The sequence below is a fragment of the Podarcis liolepis genome (genome assembly GCF_965112155.1).
Source record: "Podarcis liolepis genome assembly, chromosome: 11".
NCBI lineage: Eukaryota > Metazoa > Chordata > Lepidosauria > Squamata > Lacertidae > Podarcis > Podarcis liolepis.
This window is the reverse complement of record NC_139565.1, coordinates 47,327,743-47,350,658: the sequence shown is the minus strand read 5'-3', so window position 1 is coordinate 47,350,658 and position 22,916 is coordinate 47,327,743. Positions and strand designations below refer to the sequence as shown.

Here is a 22,916-nt window from a genome sequence, read left to right as displayed (position 1 = left end):
TCCACATGCAGCTGCTGGGTGACCTTGGGCTAGTCACACTTCTTTGAAGTCTCTCAGCCCCACTCACCTCACAGAGTGTTTGTTGTGGGGGAGGAAGGGAAAGGAGATTGTTAGCCGCTTCGAGACTCCTAGGGTAGTGATAAAGCAGGATATCAAATCCAAACTCTTCTTCTTCATCATCACATACCTTGTTTACTGGCACTTTCCCCTACTCCCTGAAAACCTCTCACCCCAGGACTCCTCCAATTAGTTCCTCCTGCCTTTCTGGCTTGCCACCCGGTAATTAGACGAGGGCAACTCACAGTTTAGAGTGGCTTTTGCTTGGCTAGTTCCTTTCCTGTTTTGCTCCTCATTGTGGGAGGAGCTTCCAAGTTCCAGCCTTTCTAACAGAACTTCAACTCACCAGCTCTTTATGTTGCTGCAGGGGAGACCAGAATGCTGCTGACCATCACTTCCTGCCTGACCATGTTTAGTTCTGGCCAGGCTGGTCACAAGATGATGTGATGGCAGGCACCAGCTGGTACCACCTGGTAGTTTTATAATTATCTTATAATTATTAGCTGTTGGTGGAGTTGGTGGGTGTGCAAAACAGGAATATATAAGTACTTTAAATGAATAAACAAATGCATGCATGCATTCTTGTATGTGATGTGTTAAAACCAAAAGATGTAAGTATTTTAAATGAATAAATGGATTCTTCTTTGGCATCTGCTTGAGGTTCACCTTACTTTTTCACTTTTTTGGGTGTTGACCCTCTCCCTTTTTTTACTGTCTCTGAATGGGAGCTAATAGTACATGTTGCATGAAACTGATATTCTAAAGTACTGAAGCTACCTATCTGTAAGAGGCCTTCAAATATTATGGGTGAAGGGAAGTTCCCTTTAGGTTCACAGTTTGTTCCAAAATAGGATTTGTTATATGTAATTTGTAATAGTCCTGAAACAAGTTTGCTATTTCACTGGGAGTCAGCCCTAATTTATAGCATATGCTTCAATGTTGTTTGCACTCATGCCCTGCTAACAGGCTTCCCATAGGCACCTGGCTTGTTGGCTGCTGCAAAAACAGGCTAGGTAGGGCTGTGGTCTGATCTAGCAAGACTCTTCTTATGCTATTAAGTTTAATAATTAGATCCTGAAAAGGGATTGTAGCATTTAAGGAAAGTGAACCAGATAAGTACACCATAATGCTTTTCAACCATGAGAATTAATGGATTTGGGAAAGAAATGGACAGGTATGAGCTGCTGAAAGCCCATTTAAGTTGGACCAAACAGGCCATGGTCAGATCCAGCAAAGCACTTTGTATATGGAGACTGAGCTTGTCAAAGTTCCTTTTGCTCTCTGCAGGAGCCATCTGGAAGAGGCCCATATAATTTCTTAAGTATCAGTTTATCACAGACCCTTCATTTGAAAAGGTCAGAACAGCTTACGTATGATTTCCAGATAAGCCCTCCTGCCTCCTGCCCACTACCCCTTCCTTCTGCAGGTACAAATAATATTGCCATGCTCAGCTTTCAACATATAGCAAGGGACTATGGTGTTGGAGGAGACTCTTGAGAGTCCCATGGACTGCAAGAAGATCAAACCTCTCCATTCTGAAGGAAATCAGCCTGAGTGCTCACTGGAAGGACAGATCGTGAAGCTGAGGCTCCAATACTTTGGCCACCTCATGAGAAGAGAAGACTCCCTGGAAAAGACCCTGATGTTGGGAAAGATGGAGGGCACAAGAAGAAGGGGATGACAGAGGACAAGATGGTTGGATAGTGTTCTCGAAGCTACCAGCATGAGTTTGACCAAACTGCGGGAGGCAGTGGAAGACAGGAGTGCCTGGGGTGCTCTGGTCCATGGGGTCACGAAGAGTCGGACACGACTAAACGACTAAACAACAACATGAGACTCTGGGCTGGGAGCTGAAGAATCTTGGGGGCACAGGTGGTCGTTTCATCACTCCTTCCTGTTGAAGGTTGTGGCCCAGGGAGAGAGAGGAAAATCCTGGAGGTAATCCACTGGCTGTGCAGGTGGTGCCATCAGGAATTGGACACAGTACTCCAGGTGTGGTCTGACCAAGGCAGAATAGAGTGGTACCATGACTTCTCTTGAACTGGACACTGGACTTCTGTTGATGTAGCCTAGAATAGCATGAGCTTTATTTGCTGCTGCATCACACTGTTGACTCATGTTAAGCTTGTGGTCCACCAAGACCCCTAGATCCTTTTCATTTGTACTGCTAGTAAGCCATGTGTGCCAGCCCCACCCCATCTATGTGAATATGTTGCTGCACACATAGGGCCCCTCCTCATGCTTGCCAAACACAGGGGTGTGTGGTCACAGGGGCTAGCAGGTGGAGCCTCGTTCCCCCTCTCAGTGCATAAACTGTGTTCTTTGAACACTGCTAGGGAGAAAAAGGCTTGCTCAGTGCACAAAATTACACAGAGAGATCGGTACTATTTACCTAATGATTTCATAAGGAATCTGGGAATGTGGAAAGGAGTGGAGATTAGTATATAGTATATAGTTGCAGTGGATAATAAAGGAGCAGTCCTATGCCAAACATACGTTCTGCCCACAGAATTCCTCCTCCGAAAATGCCACTGAAATCCTAGTTCCTCTCTATCAAGAACATCTGGGTTTGGGCTCTTGTTGTTTACATGTTTGCCAGCCTTGCACTCTTATTCAAAAAAAAATTAAAAAATTCTCCCCGTCCAAAACATTTCTCATTCCAACTTCTCTCCCCGCCCTCCCCTGTTAAATATCCTGTCTGGATTAATATCTGCGTGTGTTCTGAAAATATCCAGAAATCTTTGTGGGGTCGTATGTGTTTTGTTCTTAAAGACTTCAGACTGCAACAGACACTTTAACCTCTTGCAATTTGCAGGAGTACGGTACGGAATATGCATGTGAAGGTCGGCACTTTTAATATTGTTGAATGTTGGTGGAACGCCCATTTCATGGGAATCACAAAACCTTAATTGCTTCATCATGTTGCTGGATAGGAAGAGTCTATGGAAATTTACAGGAACGCGAACGGGACCAGTGACTGGGGAGGTTTAATGCATTGACCTACTGCGCCATCTAGCAGGAACTCAACAGACTTTTTCCCCTCCACTGGCCCTTGAGCAGATAACTCTGAACAAATCTGTGTGGTCTTGGCAGCAGCATCACAGCACAAGTATGTGAGTGCATTAAAGACTAAAGGCATGAAAATGATTCTCCTTGAGAGATACAAAGCAGATCTCTTTTTGATGGGGACAAATACGGCAAAACATGCATGCATAAGCACCAACACCTCTTTTTCAACTAAAGCTTTTTCAGCCAAATCTGTACCACTTCAGATGCTGGGAGTAGTATAACCATAATGGCTAGTAGCACTGGCAATCTCATTCCCTGTGAATTTCTCTAGTGCCATTTTAACGCTTACGAACACCACTTGCTGGGATCACAAGTGGGAGAGTGAGTGAGCAGGAGATGCTGTTGTGTTCCTGTCCAGCTCTGTAGGCTTCCTAGAGGATTGAGGTGGCAATAGAATGCTGGACTAGATGGGCCTGAGGTCTAATCTAGGATTAAGCCCCATCAGTGGCGTAGCGTGGGTTGTCAGCACCCGGGGCAAGGCAAGTAATTTGTGCCCCCTAAACCGGGGCAAGGCAAGTAATTTGCGCCCCCTAACCCCTAACCTGCCGCCGCTGCCAGCTTCTTCTTGCTGTTGCCTGGTCTGGTCTGGTGTGGTCTCCCGCGCTCAGCGCTGTGCTGGGCGGCCGCTGCACTGTCCCTCCCCCAGATAGTCCCTCGCTCTCTCTCCGCACCGCAAGCCTGGCACCCACCCCCTCCACAGTGGGCGGCGACCCAGCGGCTCGGATTGGACTCGCACAGCCAGCACTGCAGTGAGAGAGAGTGAGTGAGCCAGGTAGGGGCAGAGAGCTGAGAGTGCGAGCGCCCCCCCCCAGATGTTGCGGCTGGTGCGGCTGGCCCACCCTGCACCCCCACGCTACGCCACTGAGCCCCATTGCACTTGAAACAATTGAACTCACAAGATATGGCAATGGCTACATGATTACGTTGCTTTACAATGAGAGTGGACAAATTCATGGAGGAAAGGTTTACTGGATATGTTTAGCTGAGACATCCATGCTCAGAGGTCATGTTCTTCAGAATAACAAATTCAGGGGAGGAAACAATGAGTGGGCGCTCTTCTTTTTAAGCCCTGTTTCTGGACTTCCTGGAGGTATCCAGTTAGCCACTGTTGAGTAGAGGATGCTGGAGCAAACAAAGACACCTTGGTTTCATCCAGCAGGAGTCATGTTAGGTTCTCTGGGTCACCTGCTACTCTAGAATGCAACATCTGCTTAATATCCATGCTGTAAAATGGGGTTGGACTTCAGCCTTGTTGGATCATCATTGTTGTCGTTGTTGTTGTTTACTAAAACCCCAAAATCTACCAACCTGAGCTCGCCGCAAGAGACATAACAGGGTGCACTCTGAGCACATTCTGAGCCCAGGGATTTATTTCCAAAACTGAACAGAATCCTTTTGCACAAAAATCCTAGTTAACTTTCTTCATTTCAGCAGCATGATTTTGGTGGGGAAAGTCATTTGTTTATTAAGCAATTGGCAGCCAGAAATGCTAGAAACAGGGTAGGCAACTTGGCGTCCTGCAGATGTAAAAGGTAAAGGGACCCCTGACCATTAGGTCCAGTCATGACCGACTCTGGGGTTCCGGCGCTCATCTCGCTTTATTGGCAAAGGGAGCTGGGGTACAGCTTCCAGATCTTGTGGCCAGCATGACTAAGCTGCTTCTGGCGAACCAGAGCAGCACACGGAAACGCCGTTTACCTTCCCACCGGAGCGGTCCCTATTGATCTACTTGCACTTTGACGTGCTTTTGAACTGCTAGGTTGGCAGGAGCTGGGATGGAGCAATGGGAGCTCACCCTGTTGCGGGGATTCGAACCTCTGACCTTCTGATCGGCAAGCCCTAGGCTCTGTGGTTTAACCCACAGCACCACCAGCGTCCCGTCCTGCAGATGTAGTTGGATTATAACAACTGGAGGGCACGGCATTGGCTATCCTTGCCCAAGCTGATCATACAATAAATAATCCAAAGATTTCCCAGCAGATCACAATCTATTTTCTGCCTTCCCCACACACAGTAGAGAAGTGACTGTCTGTAAAACATTTGAAAGGGGACTGGGGGGATCTAATAACAGCAACAATTTTTCCTCCCCTGGATATCTGAGTCAACTCAGGCGGTGAAACAAGACTCTTAAAAATGACATCACTGTGTCAATTTCCCCCTCTCTTCCTAGGGACATGTAGAAACACATACCCTATCCTATGGCGTTATCCTGTTACGTGCTTTCCTGCCCATATTCTACTCTTAGTGTTTGGTTCTGCCCCTCCTCAATGGGTCAGGAGGAGAGCTGTCCACCACTGTAAGTGTTTAAAGTGCTCCTGATACATTTATCCACTTAAACATTCATTTGGAGCCAGAAATACAATCTGTTATTATTTTTTTTAAGGAGAAGAAACTGTTCCCAGAAGCAGAAAGGAGTTAGCTTCAGGATATAGTGCTTAAACGTTTTCGGTATGTTGCTATGGTCCCTATTGTGTTGTTGTATTGTTATGAAATTATTCTTGTGATGGTTGATCTTGTGATGTATTCCTGTTTTCTTCGCTGTAAGCCACTTTTGAGCACGATCTTTTTTGTGGAAACGCAGCATACAAAGAAGACGCTGTAGACAAGGGAATGCCTTACCCCATGTGCTCTTGCTGCCCACTCCAAGGTCACATGTACAATATGTCATATGTGTGTGTATGCTCACTGGGTGACCTTGGGCCAGTCACCATCTCTTAGCCTAACCAGAATTACAAGGTTGTTGTGAGGATGAGAGCCTCCTTGGAAGCTAAAAGTAGTACATAAATGTAATAAATAAACCACACACACGTGTATGTGTGTATATAGGTATATGTATATAGATATATGAATGTAAGGTAGTAAAAATATACCCAACTTTTAGAAAACATCTGAAGGAAGCCCTGTATGGGAAGTTTTATTGTTTGATGTTTTATTACGTTTTTATATATGCTGGAAGCCACCCAGAGTGGCTGGGGCAACCCAGCCAGATGGACGGGTTAATAATAATAATAATGATGATGATGATGATGATGATGATGATGATGTTGCTGTTGCTGTTGCTGTTGCTGTTAAGTTTATTTATATTGCACGTGTGAATGTGCCCAAACCAGACGTAGTTCTTGGGTTTCCCGTGCAATTTCTTGTTGGAAAAGCCGGCGGACGTCTGGGGGCGCAGAACAGGAGCGCGGCGCCCAGCCTTCCTTGTCACTTCTTGAAGGTGCCACATTCCTCCGTACTCGGTGTACGAGGGAACAGAAAAATCTCCCCAAAACGCACAGCAGCGGCGGCGAGCGAGGCTTTCGCAAGAGCGCAGAGTGCCAGACGCCGGTCAGCTTCCGTGGAAAAGACGTGCTTTCCCCGCAACTCGAGGATGATTGATTCACACCAGGAAGGGCGGAGGAGGTCGGGCCAGGCTGCCGCCGCCGCGAGCGAAAGCGAACTCGGCGCAACTTCCCTCGCGATGCCGCTCTTTGCCTTAAAAGTACCCGAAAGCGAACTCTCTTGGCCGGCACCACAAAAACACCAGCTGCTCCCTAACCTTGGTCGGGTCGCACCGTCCCGGTCGCTGTGCCACTTTCCTGATGGGAATTCTCTCCCCCCCCCCATCCCAGTTAAAGGTTGGGGACGGGGGTGGGGCGCTGACTCACCACGGTTGGGATTCCCACACCCCTTTCTCCCCGCCCCCTCCAAAGTTTCCCCGTGCGCATTGGAAGGGAGCGACACGCGGCGGCGGCAGCAGCGAAATCTCCTGGTTCCCCCATCTCTTCTCGACCCTCTAGCGGGGGTCCCACGGGCGACGTGAGTATCCCCACCTCCATTGCTGGGCCTCTTCGCGCCCTTCGCTTCTCTCCCCCCCCCCAACCCGGAGTCTTGAAAACAAGAGTGTGTCACTCTCCTTCCCTCTCTCTCTCTCCCTGTCTGGCGATGCTCGTGAGCCAGCAGGGACAAAAATCGAGCGGGTCGTAGTTCTGAATGGTCACACAGCGTCAGGTTTATAGCTCAGAGCAGGTTATAGCGACGACCAACCAACACAGACAGCTTGGGGGGAAAGGATTAGACAAACTGTTGCTTGGACAAGATTTTGGCTTCACCCAGTTCTGTTGCCATGACCAGTGCCAACCTTACTGTATGCTTGTGAAATATGGACCTCTTCTAAACACCATCTCCAACTCCTCGAAAGATTCCATCAATGTCTCCGAAAATTTTTACACATGACTTGGGAAGACAGGCGAACTAATACCAGTGTACTGGAAGAAGCAAAGATCACCAGTATTGAAGCAATGATTCTTCAACATCAGCTTCGTTCGACTGGTTATGTTGTGCGGATGCCTGATTATTGTCTTCCAAAGCAATTACTCTATTCTGAACTTAAAAATGGAAAGCGTAGTGCTGGTGGTCAACAGAAGAGGTTTAAAGACTGTCTCAAGGCAAATCTAAAAGTAGTATAAAGGTGAAGGTACCCCTGACCATTAGATCCAGTCGTGGCCAACTCTGGGGTTGTGCGCTCATCTCACTCTATAGGCTGAGGGAGCCGGCGTTTGTCCACAGACAGCTTCCGGGTCATGACATAAACACCAACAATTGGGAAACACTGGCCTGTGAGCACTCCAATTGGAGAACAGCCTTTACCAAAGGTGTCATGGGCTTTGAAGACACTCGGACTCAGGAGGCAAGGGAGGAACATGCTAAGAGGAAGGCACGCTTGGCAAATCCACACCGTGATCAACTCCTGCCTGGAAACCAATGTCCTCACTGTGGAAGGACGTGTGGATCCAGAATTGGCCTCCACAATCACTTGCGGACTCATTGTTAAAACCATGTTTATGGAAGACAATCTTACTCGTCTACGAGTGATCACCAAAGAAAGAAGAAGACAACTTGAATAAAATATTTGGGGGGGGAGGTAAGCCCCACCCTGCATAATCAATCACAAGACCTGGCTTACACACGCCATTTGAATGGGAATTCCCCTCAACTTGGGAGGCATCCCCTCAAATATTTTATTGGGGACTGAAGGGACCTCTGCCTCCAGGAGTTAGCTTCATCAGAAGGCGGCGATTTTGGGTTGCTCTCTGTTCTTTAAAGCCTTAACAGGTGGGAGCCTTCCTAAGTCTTGTGCTGAGACAAAGTTGTCGTTGTTGCAGCAGGTTGTGTTATACTGAGTCCGGCCGTCGGTCTATGGTGTTTCAGTGGCCATATGTTTCCTGGAAGAGCACAGTAGGCCTCTTGTGGTCCTAGGCCTCAGTGGCTGATGCTCAGGATGCAGGCTGCCTCTGAACCCACAGGTGATGCATAGCCATGATGATGATGCTTTTGTTTATGCCCCAGCCCACTTTGCGTTCTGAAGCCATCTGAGGTGGCAGCAGTTGAGGCAACTTGTGGTTAACAAATTCCAGAGTTTTAGCTGCCCTATGCTTTTTCTTGCCAGCCTCTCGCCATTTGCCGAATATGCTTTGTCAGAAATCTCACGTCAAGCAAGGCAGCAAAGTAGGGTGGCCTTTACTGGCGAAATAAGAGGCAGAAAAATGCAAGAAAATTCAGATTGAATAGCTCGGATATCAAGAAACCATTTTCATGATTTCAAGTGACAAGAAAGGAGATTCTGAGGAAGAACTTTTCTTCCTCAGAGCTGTTCAATGGTCTCCCTCAGGAGGTTGTGGACTCTCTTTCCCTGGAAGTTTTAAAACAGAGGTTGGATGGCCATCTGTCATGGATGATCTAGCTGAGATTCCTGCATTGCAGGGGGCTGGACTAGATAGATGACCCTCAGGGTCCCTTCCAACTCTACAGTTCTATGATTCTATATGAAGATTCGCTTGTCTTTATCCTCTTTCTCCACACCATGCAAATCAGCCATTTCCCATCTCCCTCTTCCCCTTACTTTTCTTTTCTCAACACTATCAAGCCAACAATGTAATGACATTTCCACTCAATAATCTTTTTTGTCATTTTCTGCACTTTCCCCCAGCACTACAGTGTCCTTTTTGAACGCACAGTGACCAGAACTGTCTGGCTTTCTGGGGGAATCCTCAACTCTCCCCCCCCAAAACTTAAAAGCAGCTGAGGTATCAGGTGTGTGTTGCGGGGCGGGGGGGGGGGGAATCCAATTTCATTAGAGTAATAAGTGTGGTGACTTTTTCTAGAATTCCCTACCCTCCAAAAGCTGCTCTTTGTTCCAGTGGCAGAAGAAGATGGCTGCCTGTTCTATTACTGTATTGTTCCCTCTCCCCCAGCCGCCGCCACCACCCAAAAGGCTAATAGCACTTTCAGAGAGAGGGCAAGATTCAGAACAAGTGGAATTGGTGGGAGTTGGTTACACATTCCTCCTGCAGTGCCAGTCAAAGCTTCCCTGCCCCAGCACAGCAGCTTTATTATTATTATTATTATTATTATTATTATTATTATTATTATTATTATTATTAAAACTCAGGGGTCTAGGGTCTGATCATGTACCTCCTACGCCACATGACATGACTTAAATTTCCCAGAAGCCTCTGCTTCCAAACCTAGAATCACCACTGCACAAAATAGATCTGATTCAGCAGGGATCTTCTGCATGAAGAGTGGGGACTCCCATTCTGCTGGATGGCGTTTGTAACCTACGGCTGAACTGCGATTTCTCAGAAGAGATTTCTCTGAGGCTTTGCCAATAATGCTCTGTTGATTTGGTTTTCTGCTGTCATGCAAAAGCTAACAGTTCCACAGAAGATCATGTGAACGGTCTCTGCCTTTTCGTGTGTGCCTTCGCTGCAGTTCAACGTCCGACCACAACCCCTAACAAAATGGGCTAGACCCAGCTAAGCTTACTGGAGAGGAGACCCGTTGACCTTTTCTACCTTGGCTGTTGGAGGCGGTACGCCTCTGAATGCCAGTTGCTAGGAGTCACAAGTGGGGAAGAGGTCTTTTTGGCAAGGAGGTTATATGATGTTTGTCAAGCGATCGGTACCCCATGCTTTCCAGTTCATTTTCTCATCGTTTTCCTTGTTGCAAAAAGACTGATTTTGAGGGGAAGTGGGTTTGTGTTGCAAGAGCACCAAATCAACTTTGATTATGCAACCAGAATTTGCTGCTGCTGCTGCTGCTGCTGCTGCTGCTGCTGCTGTTTTATATACACCACCCTTTATCCAAAGATCACAGGACATGTCACAATATAAAAACACAAAATGCATGACATAAAAACAAGATTAAAAAATTCCTTCCAGTAGCACCTTAAAGACCAACTAAGTTAGTTCTTGGTATGAGCTTTCGTGTGCATGCACACTTCTTCAGATACACGAAAGCTCATACCAAGAACTAACTTAGTTGGTCTTTAAGGTGCTACTGGAAGGAATTTTTTTATTTTGACTATGGCAGACCAACACGGCTACCTATCTGTAATTAAAAACAAGAGATGCACACACAAAACAATATTCCCCCAAGGCACATTTAAAAGGCCATAGATTGCTTAATCGGCCCAGGGCCTGGGTGAATGTTTTTGCTTGTGCCTAATGATATGTTTTGAAGGTGTCAGGCTAGCCTCACTGAGAGAATTCCACAAACAACATGACTGAATGCCATCCAAAAATAGTGGATCATCCCTGACTGCTGACTGACTGATGGAAGATGAACTTCCAACAATATGTGGAGCCACAGGTTCCTATCCTGAACTAGGGACACCTGGATTAAAAACTTGCATACAAGAAGCCTTTTGGTCCTGTTCCCTTCTCCAAATCTTTCCGTGTTATGTCAGTTATGATGCTTTCTGGATGACCGGGAGCCATTTTGGTCTTCCTCAGATTGCCTTCCTCACAAGGTTGTTGTGAGAATCAAATGAGGGTAGAGAAAGGCCATGGGCTCCTTGAAGAAAGGAAGGTGTAATGATGTACTGTATTTTTTGGCGTATAAGACTACTTTTTAACCCAGGAAAATCTTCTCAAAAGTCGGGGGTCGTCTTATACGTCGGCTACAGCAGTAGCTCCTGCAGCAACTCCCCACCAAAGGACAAAACGACAGCACATTAAATCAGAGGACACCAAACTCTCTAGATGAAGCAGAAATACGCTTGAAAATTGGCCCCAGAAGCCAGCAACAGAACGACCCTAACCGCTCCCAGTTTTATTTGGTGTGCGTTGGAAGAGGGGTAGTCATGCACGGTGAGTATATCCCAAACTCTATATTTTAACTGGAAAAGTTGGGGGTCGTCTTATACGCCCAGTCATCTTATACGCTGGGAAATACAGTAATAAATAAATTTCACAACTTTTTCCATGACTGTCCAATTAGAGCAAAACAAATGATTAGCTTCATTGTAGTAGTGCACGACTGTAGGTTTACAAATGCACCTGGGCATTAATGTAGCGGTTATGTTCTGAAGCTATACATATTCGTACTCCGGGTCAAATTAGCTCTGTGATAGAGCACTTGCTCTACATGCCAAAGGTTGCAAATTCAATCCCAGACATCTCCAGGTAGTGGATTAACAGAAAATTCCAGTCTGTGTCTGAAGCTCTAGAGACTCACTACCAGCCACCATAGGCTAGGAGGCCTCAGCCTTTCTGGGCCTGGAAACACATTTGGAAATCTAGGAAACCGCTGTGGGGTACCCCAAAATATCCACTTCACAAAGCGACAAGTGGTGATGCTCAGATCTCTCCCCCAATTAAACAACAAAGGAAAACACCTATGCACAACACACAAAACAAATTAAGACAGAAAAAAAGCAGGGAGCCCCACCCAAAACAAGGTAACCCCTTTCAGCCAAAACACTCTATCCTTATTAAAATAAATAAATAAAATTCAGAGGAGTTTTGGGCAGGTGCCAAGAAGGACGTCTGAAAGCACCATAGTGACCACACTGTGGATAAGAGCGGTTGTCTGAGTATAAGGCACCTCCCTATGTTGCATCCCTCGGATCAAAGGAAGTACTGCGAAAAGGAAAAACACATGCAAATAATCGATGGGCACTTTCGTTTGTGAAACGTCACATTTTCTTCCTCAGCAACTGCTTCTCTTTGCTGAGATCTCGCCGGCCCATTTACTTACTCCTTTGGCACCGTGCATACAATCTTCACGATAACAATAACTTGCAAGAACAACAAGAAAACATGAAGGATTTTAAAAAAACAAAAAAATTTTTTTTACCCTGAATAGGAAGGAAAAGAAGAATGAAAAAACAGGAAGCTCAAAGCACGTTATGACCAGATAAGACAAAAAGATCATTTGAGAGAGTTACGCAAGACCGCTGCACAGAGAAAACCACGGGGACGAGGTATGTTGCCTTTTTGGTTTTTAATGTGCTTCTTTTCATTGTTCCAAGCAATGTTTTACTTTTGCAGCAAGGCCCTCACAGCAGGAGGGGTGTCAGCTTTCTTTCCATCCCATTTCCTTGACCTAAAGGCAGGGGTGGTCAGAAAGTAGATCTGAATCTCTTGGCAGGTCTCTGAGTTGTTTACTTTAGATGGGGAAGGATTTCTACCTCCCAGCAGCAAAAAAATGACTCCTCTCCCCTCTTGAATTAAGTTTGGGATATCCTAGCATGATCTAAATGGCCCCTCTGGGGAAGGTGGGGAATATACTTGTGCCCCCAATGGTCTTTTTCTCTACCACTCCCTACCCTGTGGGGAGTAATAGCATGCTTGGGGAGACTTGGATCAGAATAACTGTTTGGGGAGAAGGGGCACCACCCTGATCAAAACAGAGTCCCGCAGTTTTTTTGGGGGGAGTTTGGGAGATCTGATCCCCTGCTTCACATCTGTATTGGACCTTGAGCTGTCCCTTGTATTCCTGCGTTTATCTGATTGACTACTAAATCATCCTTGCTTTCCCTCTGCCACGCACCTGCTTTCTATTAAACAGCAACCAGAAATGCAGTATTAGTATACATTTTCCCCGGCGCTGGTATAAAATTGAAGGGAGAAGCCTTACCTGCTTGATTCCTGAATGTTTTCCCTGCTTCGAAATGCCCAGTGGGGAACCCAGGGGAAAAAAATTGCAGCTCTATCAGTCAGAGCTCAGAGAAGGAAGGAAGGAAGGAAGGAAGGAAGGAAGGAAGGAAGGAAGGAAGGAAGGAAGGAAGGAAAAGGTTCCATTGTATATGCTAATCCCATGCTGAGTAGCATCCCTGGCTTCTCTTAACTATGCAATCTGAAGAATGGCTGGGAAAGATCTTTCCCTGGAGAACCACTGCGAGTGCAGACATCTGCAAGCTACTTGGACTGATGCCCTAACTTCATAAACTGTTCAGAACCATCTCCCAATTACTGAAGAGCAGCCTAAGCAGCCAGTTTGAGCAAGGGAATGATGGTGGGGAAGGAACTGCTCAGGGCCCAAGCATGAGGGAGGGGAAGGACACCGTTTGCTGGGTCTCAGAGATCTAACGGACCTGTAATCGCATCATCATGAGGTAAAACAGCGCTCACGTGAAGTTCGTGAGGCAGAAATGGTGGTTATCTTTTAGCCTTTCCTAAAGACTTATCTTTTTTTCTGCAGGCGTTTCATGACTCATGAGATTTTACCACACTGCTTTGTTTTGCTGATATTTTATTGGTATCTTTCTGTATCATTTATGATAAAATGCTGGCTTCAATATTTATATAATCTACTGATTGATTCTGTATATTAGGCAGTGTGCAAAAATAAGGCATGCTCAGTGATACGTCTAGAAACCTATTTCCCCTTCTCTGTGCACCTATGGTTCTGATTTGGTAGAGTCAATAAGAAGTTCTGTTAGAGATGAACAAGAGAAAAATCTGTGTTTTTCTATATGAAACGATGTCTTAATAACTTCTGCATAGGCAGGATGAAGAGACAAACCTAAATGAGGGTGTTGATCCTCGGGATAGTTTGGGGCAGTGCTGCCAGTAGAATTCATTTAGTTCTATTTGTATGGGCTATGGATTTGTGTCCACCCATCCTCACTCTGACTTTTCTTTTCTGTGTGTGTGTGTGTGTGTAAATATTTCTTTTTTTAGATTTTCCAATATATTTTAACATAATCAATACTAAATAAAAAACCCCACATTTTATATTTTCTATATCCCCCCTTGACTTCCCCCAATTTCCCTTCCTGGTTTATCACACATTCATTTCTTCTGCCTATAATTCTATTTAACTTGTACATTGAAATTAAACTTATACCTTAATGACATTTTCTTAACATTTTACCCTCATATTTGTAAAGAAAAGGAAGGTACCTTTTTCATATGTGGTGGAATTGTAAAATAATTAGAAATTACTGGGATATGATTTATAATGAAATGGAAAAAAATGTTCAGGATAACTTTTGTTAAAAGACCAGAAGCATTTTTATTAGGTATTTTAGGTCAAGATCTACCAAAAGACAAGAAGAAATTATTTCTGTATGTGACAACAGTGGCCAGAATCTTATTAGCTCAAAGATGGAAAAGTGAAGAAATACCACGAAAGAACAATGGCAAGAAAAGTTGATGGAATATGCTAAAATGGTGAAGTTAACTGAGAGACTCAAAGATAAGGACAATAATGATACTCAAAGATAAGGACAATCTTTAAGAAAGATTGGGAACCTTTCATGACGTATATACAGAAACAATGTACTGAAATGAACTCAGGATTTGACTAAGACACAATTGATAAATATAAATAGAAAAAAACAAATATGAGGGTTCACTTTGACTTTTCTGATCCATCCTGTCTTATTAACGTATGAAATTATCGATATATTTAATAATAAAAGAGCTGAAAATAAGGAAGAACCACCCCTGTCAGCTGTCAAAACAAGGGTCTGTTTTAGAGCTGGCTTGCTTGCTTCTTATCCCTGGAAAATTCAACTCTGCTAGCTTCTTGCATTCTAGGAGGAAAGGGTAAGAGGTTTCTCATCTCTGATAATACATCTACTAAAAATCTTGCAAACTTCCTGGGACCTTCTGTTCATTTGACTTCTTTCATATGACCATTCAGATGTTGCAAAAGTTGTAAACCTGCAGCCACAACTTGGTGCAAGAAGCTGGCAGAGCTGTGTGGAGATGGTAGGCTTGCCAGATGTTTGCCGCTTGCTGAGACTGGGATTTGCAGCACCTCTTGGGTGTGGGTTTCTCCAGATCTACTGGGTTTGTGTACTGTTCCCCTAATTGGTAAACAGTAAGAGGTAGTTCTTCAGTAAAGAGCCTTCTGGCCCTGGGCTGACTCCACCCACTTAGGTTGGCCCTGAATCCCTCTGGGCATTAAGGGATATAAAAGGTTCTTTGTTTCAGCTCAGCCATATTTGAGCAGCATGGCTTCTGTGAACTCTGGGGTGCTCCTTCATCTTTCGCCCTGACGCTTTGATTTCTCTATTGCTCCCGATTCCTGCTGAGTCTCACTGCTTGCAGTTCCTGGCTCATCCTACTGTGCTGCCCACAGTCCAGCTGTAGCTTTCACCAGACACGCTTACTCAGTTTACCCACTGGTTCGCACTTTCAACTTGGTGACTGCCAGTCTGATGGAATTCCACATCCTGGTAAGGCAGGGGCTTAGAATTAATTTTGCATAAGTAGAAGAAACTGTGTTGATTGTGCTCATACTTGGGGATGCAAAGCAATGTGGCCTTAGAAAGAGTGTGCATGAATGTGTGTGTGTGTTATGGGATGATGATGATTATTATTATTATTGTTAAAAATATTACTCTAAACTTCTCTTTGCTGTATACAAATACAACAAAGTTAAAAATTTTATGTTAAAGCTTTTATATTATAAATAATATTTCAAATTCCCCTTGTTAACGGAAAAATCTGAGGGCTCCCTTGGACAAAAACAAAGACACCAACCAGGATAACTTGGAGCAAAACAGCAGCCTGTAGGCTTGGCCTTTATTGAACTGTTGCAACAGGGTGCTCCCCTCACTTGCAGGAGAGAGGAAAGACACAGAAAGATGGTGTGCAAGACCTTATAAAAACTTTTGAAATTCCCATCCTCTAGGTCAAGCCCACCCCCAGAAACATCATGCATACATCACAGAAAGGAGGGGTTGAGGGAGGAGTTGTGGTGGTAACCTGAGTGTCCTGTCGCCTGGCTGGTTCCCCCTTTCCCCCTCCCCATGAGTACTTTCCAGGTGACAGAGGGGAGTTTGCAGTTTCCTGCCCCCAGAGGGAAGAGCTGATTATTGTCCTTTGTTCCAGCCTGTGCTGAATCCACTCCCATATGCAAGTTCTTTGTGATCTTGATGGTCTTCTGTCTAGGACCATCAGGGTTGGCATAGCAACTGGGCAGGGCTCCTGTGGATGTGCTGGTATGCTGAAGGGATTATGGGTGCCCTGTATCAAACCTTCCCCATTTTGTAGTCCTTCCTTCATGGAGTAAAATAAAAGTGGAACAGTGAAAATCCGATGTATGGTTGATTTTCTATGAATTTATAACAGAAGTGTAGCGTATGTAGTGTGTGGGTGTGAGTGTGTGTGAAGTTTGTACAAACTGAATGATTGGCTGGGGGTTTCCTGCTACACCCTATACTCCCGTTCCCCTTCACCCATATGTGATCTCAATATATTTTTTTACTTCTTCCGTCTTGTTATAATTTAATCATTGTTCAATTGATTCTTTTATTATTTCCTTGCTTACCCCTGCACGTTTTACACGTTATCTATTAATGTTCCAGTTCTAGAACCATATTTTTTCATATATTCCTTCACTCCCTCCCATCAATTTTGCCATTTCCACAAACTCAGAGTTTACTTTGCCATTCTAACAATGATGGTATTTTCTCCCCCTTCCTGTTCTTTGCGATCAGTATTCTGGCTGCTGCTGTTGCATAAAGGAATACATTTTTCTTATCTCTGGGAATGTCATTTGATATTAGGCCTAACAAAAAAACCTCTGGCTTTTTAGCAAACAAAATCTTGAATAATTTTTTCAGCTCCTCATATACATCTTTCCAAAATATCCTTACAATTTTACATCCCAACCATGTATGATAAAAGGTTCCCACCTCCCTCTTACATCTCCAGCATAAGTTTGACTGCTTTTTGTAAATCTTAGCCAATTTTTCCGGAGTAAGGTACCAGCGGTAAAACATTTTCATCATATTCTCTTTTATCGTATAACAGGCTGTGAAATTGATATCCACCTTCCACAACCTTTCCCAATTTTCCAATTGGATTGTATGACCAAAATCCTTTGCCCACTTTATCATTACTTCTTTGGTTGTTTCATCCTTCAATTCCCACTCTAACTGCAAGTTATACATTTTAGAGAGGGTCTTCTTTTTAGGTTGTATTAATTCACTTTGCAATTTTGACACTTTTTCTTCAAAGCCTTTCTTTTTATCCTGATTAAATCTATGAACTACTTGGTGATATTGCAACCAGCTATTGCAGTATCTGCTAATCTTCTCATAGGGTTTTAATCTTATCTCACCCTCTCCTTCCATTAGTAGTTGTTGATACATGGGCCATACTGCTTCTGTGTTCCTTTTTTTTCACTGCTATAACCTCCATGGGTGACACCCACTGCAGTAACTTTGGTTATGGGATGATTATTTGGGATTCTGGTGGAGTAACTTCTGTGCAAAAATGCCTGGGTGGGTCATATGACCACATTAACTTAGACTCCCACCCAGATGTTCCGATTCACACAACCCCTGGTTGTGCATTGGTAATGTCCATTGCTAGGGAATCAAAGGGACATGTGATACATACCCATGACTAGGGTATGACCAATACATTTTGGCACCTGAGGCAAACCCACAAAATGGTGCCCCTACATACACCAGGGAAGAAGGCGTGAGTGGCAATATACTGCAGGAAAAGAAAGACCTACATTGGGAACAAGGGAGTGAGTGAAGATCTACAGAGGGGACAGGGGTCGTGGTCAAATCAGCCTTAAAGGTAAAGGGACCCCTGACCATTAGGTCCAGTCGTGGCCGACTCTGGGGCTGCAGCGCTCATCTCGCTTTATTGGCCGAGGGAGCCGGTGTACAGCTTCCAGGTCGTGTGGCCAGCATGACTAAGCCACTTCTGGCGAACCAGAGCAGCGCAAGGAAACGCCGTTTACCTTCCCACTGGAGCGGTACCTATTTATCTACTTGCACTTTGACGTGCTTTCAAACTGCTAGGTTGGCAGGAGCAGGGACCGAGCAACGGGAGCTCACCCCGTCACAGAGATTCGAACTGCCAACCTTCTGATTGGCAAGTCCTAGGCTCTGTGGTTTTAACCCACAGCGCCACTTGCGTCCCTTATCAGCCTTTCCCAACAGTTAATCAAAGGCTGTCGTGGGCTCTCATGCACATTTGTATGTGCTAACTTATATTTATAGATGCCTTTGGGCAAATTAAGCTGGTGGTTGGCTGGACTTTCATCAGCATCGTGCTTTTCATTGTTCTCAGCTGTAAGCAAAGTTTTTAAAAGAGGATGGAAAGGTGCATTGGGGCTTGGGGTTAGCATAAAAGACCTGGGGACTTGGCCCTAGTAATGCCCTTGACCAGTAAAATAGACAGAGGCTGACTGTGTACTAATCAAACATGTAGCTGTGTGGTTTTGTAACCCTGCTACATCTCATTTCTTTAAAATGCATGGTTTCATTTTATTGCAACATTTATCCCATTATTGCAAATCAGTGCAGGGGCATAGTAATAAAGGAAGCTGCTTAACCGTTGCAACATCTGTGGAAACATCAAAGTGCTGTAAATATAGAGAGCTATGGTATGCACTGAAAAAATAGCGAATATGTTTGCCAACCTAGCAGTTCAAAAGCAGGTCAAAGTTCAAGTAGATAAATAGGTACCGCTCCAGCGGGAAGGTAAACGGTGTTTTAGTGCACTGCTCTGGTTCGCCAGAAGCGGCTTAGTCCTGCTGGCCACATGACCTGGAAGCTGTACGCTGGCTCCCTTGGCCAATAAAGCGAGATGAGTGCCGCAACCCCAGAATCGGCCACGACTGGACCTAATGGTCAGGGGTCCCTTTACCTTTATGTTTGCAACTATCACATTCCATCTTAGCTCCCAAGAGCTCAGGGTGCTGCATGCTGGCTTCTCCTAGTTTCAAATACCTGTTGGGTGGGCTTGAGAGAGAGTGAGCACTATGCAGTGGTACCTCGGGTTACATACGCTTCAGGTTACAGACTCTGCTAAGCCAGAAATAGTGCTTCAGGTTAAGAACTTTGCTTCAGAATGAGAACGGAAATCGTGCGGCGGAGGCGCAACAGCAGTGGGAGCCCCCATTAGCTAAAGTGGTGCTTCAGGTTAAGAACAGTTTCAGGTTAAGTACGGACCTCCGGAACAAATTAAGTACTTAACCCGAGGTACCACTGTACATCTCACCTGAGTAGTAATTTGAAACCAAGTCTCCCTGGTCCTGGTTCTCAAGTCTAGCTCAGGAGTGGGAAAATTGTGGCCCTCTTGACATTTCTGAACTACAACTCATATCGTACCTGACCATTGACCATGCTATTTGGGAGTCCAACTACAACTGGAGGGTGACAGGTTCCCCAGCAATGCTCTAGCCACTCTACCATACTATACCCTACCATAACATTTTGAATCCATAATCCTGGACACCATCTTCACGTTTTTTATTGTGAGAGCACAGGGACCATTTCAGTTGCCATGACCTTGCATGATCTCTCACGGTGGTTTCCCCACTCCCCCAAAAGTGCTTTCCCAGGCATGATGCCCCAAAACACATGTTTTGGGGTTGCCGTGTGAGATCACAGACCCCGAGAAAGCACTTTTCCCATGGTGTGGGTGATCACACTGCAAAATCATGTGAGATCACAGCAACCAAAATGGCCCCTGTTCTTTCACAATAAAAAATGAGATGTCCCATTTTTTCTGGGATGCTTGCCGGGTATTCTGTACTGTACTGTCATTTCCAGTACAGGCTGATGTTGGCAGATATTTCATTAACTTCCATCAGCACGACCAATTCAGAAGATGGGATGCTGTATCTTAATGTTGAAACTTGCTTTGCTGGCTGACCATTCTCATTTGCATCCAATGGGTGATTTATATGCATGTGCTATTTGGCACATCTGGCACTGAAACAAATACATTTGGCTGCTTCTTCCTTGTCCTTACTGGAATCTATCACACAGCAGCCCATTAAACATTGAAATCTAGTGGAGATCCAACATAATCTGCTATGCATTAAGTGCACGCATATGGGTTCTGTGGTTTACTTTTGTTTAAAGGGAAACAAAACATTGCAGAACAAATGCTCTGTATAGGCATTGCATCTTTGTTTCAGCATAGGAACCTTCCTTCCTCCACATTCTCTATGGTGACTGATTTTTAGAAAAAGTATTTGGATAGCTTTTAGAACACTTGACATTCATTAGACATTCATAAAAACAAGAACAGTCACAGCAAAAACAAAACACTGCTGCATTACTGTGGAGTTATATCAGGGAAATATTTGCCAAATGCCAATTTAGGTCTGCAAACTGTTCTTGTTCTATCTGTGAAATGAATACTTATATTTTACTGAATTTTTTCAGGGGACAAGAAATTAAAACGGAAAGAAATTTTAAAAAGAAAAAGGTGCTTGAAACTGTGATACAATACGATAATGTGTATATAAGCACAGTCGTACCTCCGCTTACATATCCTTCTGGATATGTAAACTTTGGGATGTGATAAATACCACATTTATTTATATTTTTAAAAAGGCAGTATCAGATAATTTTATTCAGTGACTTTTATAGATAGAAAGTCCTGCTTGTTGGCATCCTTGGAGTTATATTATTATACATTCTGCATGGATCTTAGTGAACTAAGGTTTCTCAACATGGCCGCTTCATCCTGTAATAATTTTTTTATTAGTTTTCAATTACAGTTGTGCCTCTGGCGTGATCCAGCAGTTGAGTCCTGTGCTCACAGTGGCCAGAGACTCCTTAAACAACTTCCTAGCAACAGATATTCTGGCTCCTTATTGAAAACTGTCTGAGGGGAAAGTCTCTTTCAGGGAGGCTTGACTGAGCAAATCAATTGCAGCGCTGCACTGGTAAGGTGTGGCAATGCACCATATGATTGACAGGTGACATCATTTGATTGGTGGGTGCATCTGGCTTAAAATAAAAATAAAAATTGCCAAGCCAGTTTGGATCTCTGGAGGGTCAAGATTAGCCCAGGGACTACCCTATTTCTGTCCAAGAGTATCAGACAGTGGTTCAGATCATTTTATTACATTGTTTGAAAATTAATATGGGCTTGTTGAATGTGATTCCAAACAAAGGATTTACCCAAAAGAAATGTATTGCTTGTTTTTTTCAGGTATAACCAATGGAGCATTTGGTGCTTCGGATGGTAGTTCTCTATGTACTATTGCATTCTGGCCTGTTTGAAAATCAAGGTATGTATATGAATGCTTGTTTCCTTGAAAAGAAATAGTACATACATAGCAAGGCAACAATGTGTGTTTGAGTGTGTGTACCAACTGGGAATGGTAATTTCCTGCTTTTAAAAAGAAAACTGGTACTACTTACTTACGTGTATGTAGCATAGTACAGTGGTACCTTGGTTTAAGAACAGTCCGGTTTAAGAACAATTCGGTTTACAAACTCTGCAAAACCAGAAATAGTGTCCTGGTTTGAGAACTTTACCTCAGTCTAAGAACGGAAGCTGATCGGTGGAAGGGCACCGGTGGCGGGAGGCCTCATTAGGGAAAGTGCGCCTTGGTTTAAGAAAGGTTTTGGTTTAAGAACGGACTTCCGGAATGGATTAAGTACGTAAACGGAGGTACCACTGTATTCAATGGAGCTCACTTCTGAGCAGACAAGTAAATAATTGCACTGTAAAGCATATTTTCAGGCCAAATGAGGTATATTTTCTAGGTATCTGTTTCCTTAAGTGCAGGGAGTTTTAGTTATTTTACACAAAGCAGAAGTACCAGGTTACCTCAGAAGTACAGTGTTACCTCGGGTTAAGTACTTAATTCGTTCCGGAGGTCCGTTCTTAACCTGAAACTGTTCTTAACCTGAAGCACCACTTTAGCTAATGGGGCCTCCTGCTGCCGCCATGCCACCGGAGCATGATTTATGTTCTCATCCTGAAGCAAAGTTCTTAACCCAAGGTACTATTTCTGGGTTAGCAGAGTCTGTAACCTAAAGCATATTTAACCTGAAGTGTATGTAACCCGAGGTACCACTCTATATGCTACGCCACCGTTGATGGAACTATTCTTGGGTAAATGTTACCCTAAAGATTGTTCAGCAGATCCTGAAGTGTCAGTGAGTCTTTTCTTTTCTCCCTTAGATCATAATCTGTTTCAACCTAGAAACCTTGAGATTTCCATGAACATTCGTCTTCAGCAGCTATCAGTGAAATGGGATGTTGGCGATGATTCTGAAGCATATTACTCTGAAACAGATCTTGTTTTTAATATCCAAGTCAATCGAACTGAAGAGAAGATTATTGACTTCCCAACTTTTCGTGAAATTCCCAGACCCTGGCCTCTCCAGGTATAGGTGGGAAAGGCCTAGAACTTTTGCCTGTCAATGTAGTTAATACTGAGCTAGATGGATCAATGGTCTGGCTCAGTTTAAGATGGCTTCCTATGTTCCTATGAAGATAAGCCACATACATATGTGTTCTCTTCTAGGCAAGTTATTCAAAATATACTTACCAGGCTGCATTAGAAAAAGCAAAACATTTGAATATAGGCTGGGGAAAGTTATTGTTCTATGTTGAGCTGAAACCCAGGATTCTTAATGCCTGCCACAATAGTTAGCCAGTTCCTTAAACTGCTGTAAGTACCCAGAATTGTAAATGCAAAAGGGCTGAATCATAGAATTAAATACAGTAGCACCTTGGCTTACGTTAGGGTAACATAAACTTTGAGTTGCAAAAGCGGCAAACCCAGAAGTG

General features: G+C 44.3%; 1 protein-coding gene across 6 annotated transcripts in view; it reads left to right on the top strand.

The window, feature by feature from the left end:
- The first annotated feature begins 6,315 nt into the window (after positions 1-6,315).
- OSMR (oncostatin M receptor) overlaps positions 6,316-22,916 on the top strand; it is a 46,603-nt gene continuing 30,002 nt past the window's right edge. Inside the window, exons 1-6 of one of the 6 annotated variants that reach the window (XM_083465814.1) lie at positions 6,520-6,924; positions 12,256-12,373; positions 13,903-13,964; positions 20,549-20,591; positions 21,324-21,402; positions 22,305-22,510. In XM_083465814.1, coding sequence (XP_083321940.1) covers positions 21,333-21,402; positions 22,305-22,510 — 276 coding nt within the window. In that variant the 5' untranslated portion in view covers positions 6,520-6,924; positions 12,256-12,373; positions 13,903-13,964; positions 20,549-20,591; positions 21,324-21,332. Of the gene's footprint in view, positions 6,925-12,255; positions 12,374-13,902; positions 13,965-20,548; positions 20,592-21,323; positions 21,403-22,304; positions 22,511-22,916 lie in introns of all 6 variants that reach the window. The other 5 variants (XM_083465813.1, XM_083465815.1, XM_083465812.1 and 2 more) reach the window with 5 other exon arrangements.